This window comes from Heliangelus exortis, chromosome Z, assembly GCF_036169615.1.
Source record: "Heliangelus exortis chromosome Z, bHelExo1.hap1, whole genome shotgun sequence".
NCBI lineage: Eukaryota > Metazoa > Chordata > Aves > Apodiformes > Trochilidae > Heliangelus > Heliangelus exortis.
Window position 1 is genome coordinate 73,154,908 of NC_092454.1, and position 12,126 is coordinate 73,167,033.

Below are 12,126 nucleotides of genomic sequence, written 5' to 3' on the forward strand. Positions count from 1 at the left end.
CTTTTCCTCTTTGTCATCACTGTATCTGATGTTGATTATGTCTTTTATTTTGTAGAAAAAATCAGGAAGCGCTGATGTCAGGCAGTCCCCCAAGGCACCAGCAGCTGCAGCACCTCCTGCTGTTAAGGTAATGCAAACTTCAGGAAATGGTCTTCAAAAGTGAAAAGGGTATGGTATGGCTTTTTCCCCTGCAAGGGGTTGAAAACCAGTTAGTTTGCCAGCATTCAGCAACACTAAGATGCTCTTCACACCTTGCCAAAAATCACAATGAATTGAAATGAGGGAGGAATACAAGTCAGCAGAATGCTAGAGTTGACTTCTTGAGGAAAATAGATTTCTTAGCATTAAAAAATCACAGTCTCATTGGTAACAGTGGCAAACTTCATTTCATTTATGGGTCAGGGGTTGTGTTTTCACCCTTAAGTATTTGTCCTGGTTACAGCCATGATAGAACCAATTTTCTTTCTAGTAATTTTACTTCTCAGTTGCTCTTCTGAAGTATCTGCACTTGCTGAAATTTACAGGAAGTTTCTCAGTCAGTGTCTGCTTCGAGGACCCATGCTGCTTGATTTTTATAGTTACTGCTGGAGAATGGTGTGCAGAGCCAAGGACACTGCTTGGCTCTGGAAACTGAGGGAGTAAAGGAGTCAGACCTGCAACTTTCCTTTAGGGAGGAGCAGACCAGAGAGGTGACCAAGTGATTTGACCAAATTGGCCATCTGATACACATCATTCTTGGTATGAATTTGAGGGGTCACAAGGGTCAGGCTCTCTTTGTCCATGGCTGGTGTCCTGGGAGGATTCCATCCATTTGTCTGCCTTTGATCCCTATCCCTCAATCCATGTGTTCCTGACTCTGGCTCCTGTCTGCTACAGGAGCCTGGGGCTTTCCCAAGGCTGCCCTGAAGCCTTTGTGGTGACCTGAGCATTACTGGGGGGATAAGTGTGATACTGGTTTTGTATATAATTGTACATATTTCTTAGTATTCCTATTCTGTCAGTACTGTTTCATTAAAGCTGTGCAGTTCAGTTTTCAACCCATCAGTCTCTCTCCCTTGATCTCTCTCCTTTCTGCTTCTGGGAAGGGAGAGAGATTGAGAGAAGGCATCTGTCATTCTTTTAATTGCCAGCCCAGTATTAAACCTTCAGAGTACTGTTGGTATCTTTGGGTTCTGTTTACCCACTGGGATCTGGTGAGGTTGAGGCACTGGTATCTGTCTGAGCTTCCACAGCCCCTGGAGCAGTTAGTGTACAAGTTGGTGCAAGACTTTTTGTTACAAAGATGATTTTCATATCAGAGTGCAGTTGATGGTGAAGAGAAGCAGGCATGGCATGAAGTATGCTCAGGTCTTGCAGACTGTTGGAGCAGGGTGTTGAAAATGCCCTTTTTGGTGGCTGTCACACTGGCTGTAGTTGGTAGTCACTGCTAGGTTAGGTGCATGTTTGTCACAGGTGAGTGCAATGCACATCACTCAAAAGAGAAAAACAGTATTTTTTACTGAGGTAAAATAATAATTTCTCAGAGTTCACTAGGTCTGATGGAAGTTAACAAATTTTTAACAGTGGTTTGACAAGGTTCAATGAGTTTGATGGCAGGGTTCACCTTATTGATTACAGCATGGAAGAAACATACAAAGGAAAATTGAGTTGATTTCTAAACTCCTTAGTGAAGCTAGGTGTGTCTGGATCTTCATCTCAGACTTGTTCCATGGTTTATGTGTAATGGAATTATCCATACAGTGTTAGTAATAATACTAAGTAGCTACGTGGGTTAATGATGTTTGATTGCCTCAGTGTGTGAGAAGGGAATGTCTAACCCTGAGAGATTTCTCTGCTCAAGGGGAGGGCCCCCTGGAATGCAGTCCAGCTCAGGTTGGGCCCATCCTGGTGGTCATGCTTACAGGGTGGAGTACTGGTGTGTAACCACAAGTCTGTGGTGTGAGCAAGATGTCTTCATTTTAGCTTTCTTGCCTTGCTCTGTACGTCAGTGATTTTGCATTTTTGCGTTTCCAGACCATCCTTGTGTGTGATCCTGGGGCTTTCCAGCTCATCAGTTGACCCCAGGCCATGAGCCTGGCTGCTCCTTTAGTCTGAACCAAGGTACAGAGGTACATGAGTGTCTGCCACAATATTCCAAATCTGGGGATAGCCCCTCAGGGCAGGATGGATGGGGCTTGGAGCAGCCTGGTCGAGTGGGAGATGTCCCTGCTTGGAATGAGGTGATCTTTAAGGACCCTTCCAACCCAAACCATTCTGTGATTTAGAAGACCCCATTGGCAGGAAGTGTTTTGGATTTTGAATGGGAATTTCAACTTCCTTGATCAATGCTTTTGTAAAATAATAGTCCTGAGGGTACTCCTGTGCTACATAACTCATTATCTTCCCTCTCTGCTCAGTGAAGGACGTTATAAACCCTGTTGTCCATTCCTTTCAAAGCTTTTGTCTATTCCTAGGCACAGCTCAGTGGATTTTTTTGTGGAATTTTTTTCCTGTTCCTTGCAGTTTGCCCAGGCCTTTCCCTGCTTGTTCAACTGTTGTAGTCATGCAGTTCCATGGTACAGCATGGGACAGTCTCAGGTATCCTCTGCTGGGTGGGCCCTGCAAGCTCACTTCTTCTTGGGTGTGGAGAGGTCACCAGGTGACACAACATCTGCCTAAACATAGACATTTCTACAACTTAAGCCTTTTTTAATGCATCTTTTTTTCAGTCACAAGTGTTTCTTTCAAATCAAGTGTACAAGGTGCAATTTCTAGCCATACTTAAGCATAAACACCTGTAAGGTAGTGTTATGAGAAAAATGCAGTATGATGTAATTGCTTTGTATTTATGAGGTTATGACAACCTAGGGTATGTATTCCATTCAGTACTTGATGCTTCAGTTCCTGTGATAGTCCAAAGTATTTGTTGGTAAAGGTTTTAGACTACGAAAGTACTTACCTCATTCTGTCTTTATTCTGACTCTTAGTCAATAGGTATTTGACGTTTTAACCTTTTTACTTCCCACTGGGCCATGGCTGCCTTTTATTTCAGCTAAACCTTTTCTTAATTATACCTTTCAGTTTTAACTATCTCCCACGGTCATGTACTGTTGTTTAAAATAGAGGAAAACTCAGAGATTTATTGTTCTGTTCTTGCAGTTTGTGCCAGTGGTACTTTTCTAAAGCCATTTGGCTAGCTGTATTGTTCTCTGCCATTCTTTTTCTGTAAAAACACCTATTCAGAAGCAATATTGTACAGGGTTTTATTTTTTTTTTTACAGTAATTTTACAGGAAAAGAAGTATGTTTTGAAAGGGCAGGCAAGCTATTTTTGCTTCAAAAAGACATCAAATCTTTTAATGCAACTGAAAACACTGCATCAGTTTTTAGGCATCTTACAGACTGCTGTTTCTCCCTTTGATTTTCTCCCTGCTGGAGCCTCGGAGTGTCCTGCATGTGAAATCTCTTTGGATTCCTGCACCATTTTGTTGGTCAGTAATACTTTTAACTAGTGTTCCTTATCCTAGATGAATTCCTGACTTTTTTTGAGAAGGTGTCTGACGTGGGGGAGTTAATATGCTACAGCTGCAAGAGATTTTAATTTTTTTTAACCCCTTAGCCTTGCTCTGGTGAAAGTTATGCATCAGTGTCATCTCACATCATACTGTCAGGGTTGGAAAGGCTATCTCTAAATTTTGGGGTTATTCATAGAAATATTTCAACGGGCTATTTGAGAGCTTCTTCCTCATGTTCTCCTTGGCACAAGTGTCATGGTGCACAGATCCTCACTTTTAGGTGTTCTGCTGCAAGACTATGGCAAATTGTGGAGCTTTAGCTGTGAGTTGTCCTGAGAGCTATTAAGAAGACTCTGATTTGGAGACCACTGCATGGAGCTGCAACTTGTAAAGCTGAACAGTGATTAAAAGAATAGGATCACGTCACAAAAAAATATTCTGCACTTCACTTAAAAATTAGGTATTTTCCAGTCTATGTCATAGCTTGGGTATTTTCTCCTTTCTTCTTCCCTTTTAGGGCTGACATCTTGTTTCTTGTTCCCTTGACATAAGGGGTGGCATTGAGGCTGCTATGAAAAAAAATATGCAAAAGGATTTGTTAGTGGAATGGGAACTTAATTTTTTTTAAAAAAACCAGCACATACAAATGTCTCCTCCCATTGTGTTGAGCATTTGATTATATTGTTGAGGTATTGAGTAATATATTGCATAGCAAACAAACAAAGAAAAAAATGTAGAGCAGGTCATTACTGGTGTTGCAAGAGGTACCTTTTAACTTCCAAATTAATATAAGTTATTTAGATTTGTTATGCTCAAGTATTATCTATGGCTTTAACTGGCCCAACCATCTCTGTTTCTTTCAATTATCAGAATTTATGTGCTCGGGAGGCCTCGGTAACCAGTCTGAATTTAGGGAGAGAGTGTCCCATAAGCTCCTAACACACACACCAGTCACACTGAGGGGACACAAGGCTCTCCTGGTGGTGACACTTGTCCAGGCCACCTCCAGAACCACCCCAGGAGCAGGAGATGGGGCTCGCTCATCGCGTCTGGGCACCCAACGCGTGGCGAGGGCAGAGCTGCCCCAGACATCAGCACCTCCCTGGCACTGCCACGACCAAACCTGGTGGTTGTGGTTGTGTGCCCAGGCTCCGTGGGGCCGTGCTGGAGGTGGGGCAGCCCTGCTGCTGGGTGGGAACTGGGCACACCGGCTCGCCCGGGGCTTGCCCAGCACCTCCCAAAAACCGAAACCGCGCCGGGAACGGCCGGGTCGCGGTGTTCTGCTGGCAGAGAAGGCACACGAGCAGCAAGTAAGTTAGAAATTCCTGCTGGCTGTGCTTTCCTGATGCCTCTGCTTGAGGGTAATTTGTGTTGGCACTGCAGTTCTCTTTTTGTTTTGTTTTGTGGTTTGCCTGGCTTTGGGTTTTTTTCTCTCTTCCGGGAGTTTTTTGTGGGCTGAGCTAGCAGGAGCTGCTGAACCTAGTGATCCTGTTGTCAGCAGGGCTGAGGTGCTGCAGAGGTAACTGTGTGTAGGGAACTGGCTTTGGAAGTTCTTTTCACATACTGGGAACAATCTTTTGGGTAAGATTGGGTTGTATCCAGTTTGGGTAATCTTTGGGTTATAAGTCTGTACCTTATACATGACACAAGGAGTGGGTTACGTGATGTAAGCAGTCTTGAAGAAGAGAGGGACAAGGAAGAGCAGCTTTTTCAAGTGGTTTGTGAATCATTCTGTATTAGTATTTAAGTTCCAGGGTTGTTACGGGTGTTTTTTGTTTCTCCCCATTGCTCACAGCCTGTGGTGTTCCTGCTTCAGAAACCTGTGTAATATTTCTGGCATAGAAATGGCTCCAGCACATACAGGGTTGTGCATGCCAGGATGTGGGTTTCTGTAACAACAGCTTCTTGGTTGAACTGTGCTGACGTATCAGTAATCTACTGACAACAAGACTTTCTTATGCTTGATACCTAAAAGACACTAAAATGTCCAATACAAGATATTGGGGAGGAAAAGAAGTACTTTCCAATACATTTTGTATTGCTGTTCTTCCTGTAGTACTAGAAGTTAGATAGGTGGGTGTTGCTTAGGCTGTGCCACTAGTTGGTGATTGTTACTACTGTACTTTCTTCTTTGGAGAAAGTGAGAATAGTGTGTGAAAAGCAGTATACAGTTCTGAAACATTGCAGGCACCTCTGCAGACTTCTCTGTTTTCTTTTTTAGACAACCAGTTCTCTCAATACTGTATATTTTTTTTTTTAAATTGACATAAAACATACTAGATAATAATTTCTTCAATGCAAGACATTTTCTTTCCTACACTGAGCTTGTTGCTATCAGCTTCTTGTAGAGTGTTGCTTTTTTTTTTTTGTTCTGCTTTGTGGCTTTGTTGTTGTTTGCCTGTTTGCTTTAGGGAAGTGATCAAATGTGTGGGGTATGTACAGCTTGAAGAAAATTCAGTTCAGGGGTGAGTTCCTGGGCCTGTGTTTCTCACAGCTCTGGATCTTTGCCCCTTAGGCAGACACTCCCAGTTGGAAATGCAGGTGAATTTGTGTTGCCCTGGAGGTGGTGGCTTTGGCAAGACTGGGCATGGGGGCAGAGAAGAAACTTCTGTCTCCAGGAAGTCGAGGAACTGCTGGTTGAATGATTTGGTCTCCAGTGGGTTCATTCTCATTGTTTCTGCTCTTGGTTTTCCTGAGGGAGGAAAATCTGCACTCAGCAATTCTTGTGACTCTGTCCAGAGCCTTTTCTGCCCAAGGCAGAACCTCAGAGGGGTGCAGGGAGGTGAGTGGCCTTGCCACCCCCTCAGGAGCTATGCCAGGCTCAGAAATCTTCCTGCTGATGATTTTGTCTTATTCCTCTGCCTGATTCTGTGCTTGTGATTAGTAAAAAGTGCTTGGATTGACTAGAAAACCCATGTGTTTGATCTCTGGGAAGGAAGCCCGTGTGAGGCAGGGCATGAAGGTCCCTGTGCTCAGCCCTGGTGAGGCCACAGCTTGAGTCCTGTGTCCAGTTCTGGGCCCCTCAGCTCAGGAAGGAGATTGAGGTGCTGGAGCAGGTCCAGAGAAGAGCAAGGAGGCTGGGAAGGGATCCAGCACAAGTCCTGTGAGGAAGGGCTGAGGGAGCTGGGGGTGTTGAGGCTGGAGAAGAGGAGGCTCAGGGGAGACCTCATCACTCTCTCCAACTCCCTGAAAGGAGGTTGGAGCCAGGGGGAGGTCGGGCTCTGCTCCCAGGCAGGTATCAGTAAGACAAGAAGCCATGATCTGAAGAATTTTTTCCTAATATCCAACCTAAACCTCCCCTGGCAGAGCTGGTTATAGGTTTAGGTTGGATCTTAGGAAGGAATTCTTTGCAGAGAGGGTTGGGGTTGAGGATCCCAGAGCTCCTTTCCCACCCAAATGGTTCTGGGATTCTGTGAGAGGACAGGGGAAATGGGTTAAAACTTGAAGAGGGGAGATTGAGGTTGGAGATGGGGGAGAAATTCTTGAATTTGAGGGTGGGGAGAGCCTGGAACAGGTTGAGAGAGTTGGGGGTGTTGAGGCTGGAGAAGAGGAGGCTCAGGGGAGACCTCATCACTCTCTCCAACTCCCTGAAAGGAGGTTGGAGCCAGGGGGAGGTTGGGCTCTGCTCCCAGGCAGGTATCAGTAAGACAAGAAGCCATGATCTTAAGAATTTTTTCCTAATATCCAACCTAAACCTCCCCTGGCAGAGCTAAAGCTCTGCCAGGGGAGGTTTAGGTTGGATCTTAGGAAGAAATTCTTTGCAGAGAGGGTGCTCAGCCATTGGAATGGGCTGCCCAGGGAAGGGGTGGATTCTCCATCCCTGGAGATATTTCAAAAGAGCCTGGATGTGGCACTCAGTGCCATGGGCTGGGAACCACGGGGGGAGTGGAGCAAGGGTTGGACTTGATGAGCTCTGAGGTCCCTTCCAACCCAGCCCATTCTAAGGTAAAGATTTTGTATTTTTTAATTGAACAATGGTGTGTTTGTTCCTCCAGAGCATGCAAAGGGCTCTTCTGGAGCAGTTTTGACAAGTAATTAATTAGTATCCAGTGCTGAAGTACAGAGTGCCCCAGTATGGTTCTTTTTAAGTGAGAACAGCAAACAATGTGGAGTTTTTCTAAAATCACCGAAGAAGAAGAAACAACACATCCAAAGGTGATTCAGATCATATTTTAAAACCAAAATTCCATTAAAATCCCTTGACTTACTGATTTTTGTTTATCCTCCTGTCTTACTCTCCATGTGTTTTGGTAGCCATTGTGGCAATGTGTGTATCAGCTCATGTGTCTTTGTGAATCGAATTTTGCTTCTGTGTTCTGGGGGTGAAAAAACCTGGATTTCTGAGTGCACTGAGTTGAGACTGCCAGCTGCCCATTTGGAGTGTTGCATACTTTGATTATTATAATAAATCATAATTTATTATATTATTTATATGTATTTATATGTATTATTATATTATTTATGTATTTATCATATGATTTATATACTTGCTCTACTATTTATATTTATTTATTGTGTGATTTTTGTACTTATATTACTTATATGTATTTATTATATGAGTTATGTATTTATATCATATGCATTTATTCTATTATCTATATATTATTGTTCGTATATTCTATTATCTCTATATTATTGTTCATATATTCTATTCTGTTCTATTCTATTCTGTTCTGTTCTATTCTATTCTATTCTATTCTATTCTATCCTATCCTATCCTATCCTATCCTATCCTATTCTATCCTATTCTATTCTATTCTATTCTATTCTATTCTATTCTATTCTATTCTATTCTATTCTATTCTATTCTATTCTATTCTATTCTATCCTATTCTATCCTATCCTATCCTATCCTATCCTATCCTATCCTATCCTATCCTATCCTATCCTATTCTATTCTATTCTATTCTATTCTATTCTATTCTATTCTATCCTATTCTATCCTATCCTATCCTATCCTATCCTATCCTATCCTATCCTATCCTATCCTATCCTATCCTATTCTATTCTATTCTATTCTATTCTATTCTATCCTATTCTATCCTATCCTATCCTATCCTATCCTATCCTATCCTATCCTATCCTATCCTATTCTATTCTATTCTATTCTATTCTATTCTATCCTATTCTATCCTATCCTATCCTATCCTATCCTATCCTATCCTATCCTATCCTATTCTATCCTATTCTATCCTATTCTATCCTATTCTATTCTATTCTATTCTATTCTATTCTATTCTATCCTATCCTATCCTATCCTATCCTATCCTATCCTATCCTATCCTATCCTATAGCTGTGAGATCTCCTGCCTTCACAATGAATTTTTCTTCACATTTCTGCCCTCTCAAACCCTTCTTTAAAGAGCAGCAGTCCTGTTTGTGATTCATTTTCCTGTGCCAGCTCTGCTGGGAAGGGTTTGGGTGCTGTGCTGTCCCTGGGTGACAGTGCTGGTGTCACAAATCCTGGCTGAGCTCATGTGTCTGGCACCCGGCCTCCTGTTTTCCTGGTGTTCCCTTATCAGCTTGCAGTTTGCTGCTGCAGATAGCTTCGGAACGTTCTGGTGTTCCAAAGCAAGAGAGAGGAATGGGCACAGTGATCTGTTGTGCCACCCCAGCTTTAACTCCAGCCTGCTGCAGGGAGCAGTGCTGGGATGGAGGTTGTGGAGCTCTCTGCTCTGCTGCCCGTGTCCCTCTCCTGCTGTGCTGGGCTCTGCTGCAGAGTGGGAGCCTGAGGAGGCTGCTGACAGCTCTGATCTTTGAGTATGACTGAATGAAAATGAAATTTTAGTACGTGCCAGCTTATGGGATTTGCTGTGGTGAAAACAGGAAGTTTCCAGAGGGAGGTAATTGAAGAGCACCTTTTAAGATGTAACAGCAAGGGGGGGTTAAGGCAAGTGGTTGATGTCAGAGCTGTTCTCATGGCACGTCTTCCCAGTGAGGAGTTTCACCTGATGCTCTAATGGAAGGCTTTCCTGAGTGTTTCTTCATGCACAGCTCAGGGAAATGTCAAGTTAAGTAACCCACTTTGTGATCAAGTGAAGATACAGGGATCAGCCTTCATCAATGTGACAATAGAACAAACATTTTTGACAAGGAAAAGCAAGCTTTTACTTGCAGGATGCTGTGAGAAACTTCTGCAGTGAAACAAAGCCTCTGGTGCTGGAGAGGTGTAATAATCTGGTTACAAAATCAGAGCTTTCTTTCAGCCTTTGCTTTTAACTCCATTGAAAAGAAACAAGGGATATTCAGCCTGTGATGTGCAAGTGTTGCTGTCTTTGCATAGATGTGAAGTCTGGAGGCAGCAGATGAGCTCTGACACCCAGCTCTGTGGGTGCTGGCATCCTTTCCAGATCACTTGCAATAATCATGAGACAGCATTAAACAGAAGTTGCCCCTGTGTAGAGACAGGTTATAGAACAGGAGCCATGCTAGGTGCTGAAGTCTAAGTTGTTTCTTTTGCCCATAAATTGAACACTGTGTATGTAAAGGTTCTTGTGTAAGTCCTGTGCACACTGTGACCAACTAGCAAGCCCTTCTGCTTCCAACCCAGGTAAACAATAAACCAACAAAACCTGTGAAAGCCTAAGACGCAGTAGGAGACAGTAATAAATGAGTGCATAGTGCTTCTTATCAGCTGTGAGGTAATTGTAAGTTTTTCTGCAAATCCCTAACTTCCTGACTGTAAGTAAATACAAACCAGGGTTCTGGAAGCTTAAGAGTCAAATGTCAGTTCTCATTCACTGTCTTTGGTTGTTTCTCACTCAAGTGGAAGGCTGTTCCAGCATCTTTAATAGTGATTTAATACTTGTTAAAATAAAGAAGAACAAATATACCAGTATTAAGCTGTGGATGTGACATAGGTTGCTTGAAATCCAGAAATCTTAAAACAGACATCTACCTCAATGTGGTTTGGCAGAACAGTTAGTTTCTAAGAGGTATGAAGCTTTATTCTGCACTGTGGTAAATAAAACACTGATCTTATTCACAGGATATGCTTCATAACACTTGATGTGGTGTGATCAAATTCAAAGATTATCTACAAAAACACTGCTTAAAAAAACGTGACTTTAAATCTGAGTTGCATGGCTAATTGGTTTTGGCTGACACATAGCACTCAGTGATGAAACGTTGCCATTTCTTTTCTGTCACAAAATGGCAGACATTTTATTTTAGTAAGCAAAACAACAGAACCCAAGATGTGAGTTACAGAAGTTGTTTGGCTCAGTGTGCTGTGCTCACCAATAAATTTAGCAGCACTCGAGGCTGCTGAAGTGCATCATGACCCAGTCTGCTTTTCAGTTCCTTGGTTCAAGGAAGCCTCTTGAAAACGTTGTCATGCTTTTGTTCCACGAGAAAATGGGTTTATTTCCTGTGTGCTTTTTTAGTATACCTAAATGATGGTTGATTTTGCTCCTGGAAATAGTAATTAACATTTGTTGCTAATACGTACTCTCTGTGGTGAGGAAACTGCAGGAGAACAAAGTTTCCAGGGTTAACCTTTTCTAGGTAGCAACCTGGATCATCTTTTGAGTTTTGAAGAGAGGCATGGTGCTGTATGAGCAGTGGTCTGTTGTCTCTGCTGTGCTGCAGTCAACTTCTGATCTGGAAAAGAAGCACCAATATAATCCTCCTGTTTTTATTACTTGTCTTACTGTCCTTTAGGAGCAGGGTGCATTGGAGTTTGAAGGTTCTCAGATGGCAAATCCAATTCTGGAGCATTCCTGAGGTTGCCCTTCAGATGGGAATGTCCTGATGAGGTTCTCCTGATGGCTGAGTTGATTCAGAGTCCTCTACCCACTCCCCTTCCCCTGGCACCCTCTGTTCCCAGGCTCCCAGGGCAGTTTGGTTTTGGTCTCTGGCAAAGGGGAGGTTTGGCTTTCCTCTGCAGGGGAATGCTCTTCAGCTCTACCTTCAGTTTATTCTCCACATTTGCTTTGAGCTGGGTGAATATCTGATCAGAGCACCTCTATTTCTGAGTTCCTTAGCACTGATGGGGAGTCAGTTCAGCTCAAAGGTTACTTTCCTGGTTATCTTTGTCAAGCTGTGGGGATTTAAACTTTAATAATAGCAACAGTTTTTACATATTTTTAGGATATAGTCACAACAAATGAGTCTATGAATGTTAAAAGCAGAGGAAGCATCCCTAGGGATGGGGGAGCTTGGTTTTTGGGGGTGGGTGGGTTTTGTTTGTTGTTTTTGGTTGTTTGTTGTGGTTTTGGTGGGTTTCTGTGGGTTTTTTTGTTTGTTTGTTGTGGTCTTTTTTTAAGATGTGTGTTTAAAACCACGTATATTGAACTGAACCACAGAAACATTAACTCAACAAAGTTCCTGTTGGAGTGAACCTCCATGGTTACCTGTTCAATCCTGTTTGGCAGGCATTTTCTTGACTTCCAAAAAAAAGAGTAAAAAAGTTGCCATTTACTTTATGGCAACCAGTGCAAAGTTAGGGGGCTTTGCTGAGTGAGGGCATGAGCTCACTGGCACCATAACAGCTTTAGAGAAGAATTTTAGATTCAATTAGAATTTAGCTAGCAAAAAAAAAAAGTAACTGCCCTCCAGGAGTCCTTTCCCCACCCACCTCAGTATCTGGCATGGGCAGAAGGCTTTGTTTGTAACATGCAGGGGTTGTGAAT

General features: G+C 42.8%; 1 protein-coding gene across 9 annotated transcripts in view; it reads left to right on the top strand.

The window, feature by feature from the left end:
- Positions 1-12,126, top strand: part of CAST (calpastatin) — a 61,027-nt gene that overhangs the window by 13,584 nt on the left and 35,317 nt on the right. For 8 of the 9 annotated variants that reach the window (XM_071729859.1, XM_071729858.1, XM_071729863.1 and 5 more), the window contains exon 3: positions 56-127. In XM_071729859.1, the coding sequence (XP_071585960.1) occupies positions 56-127 (72 nt within the window). Of the gene's footprint in view, positions 1-55; positions 128-3,322; positions 3,470-12,126 lie in introns of those variants that run through there. The other variant, XM_071729866.1, reaches the window with a different exon arrangement.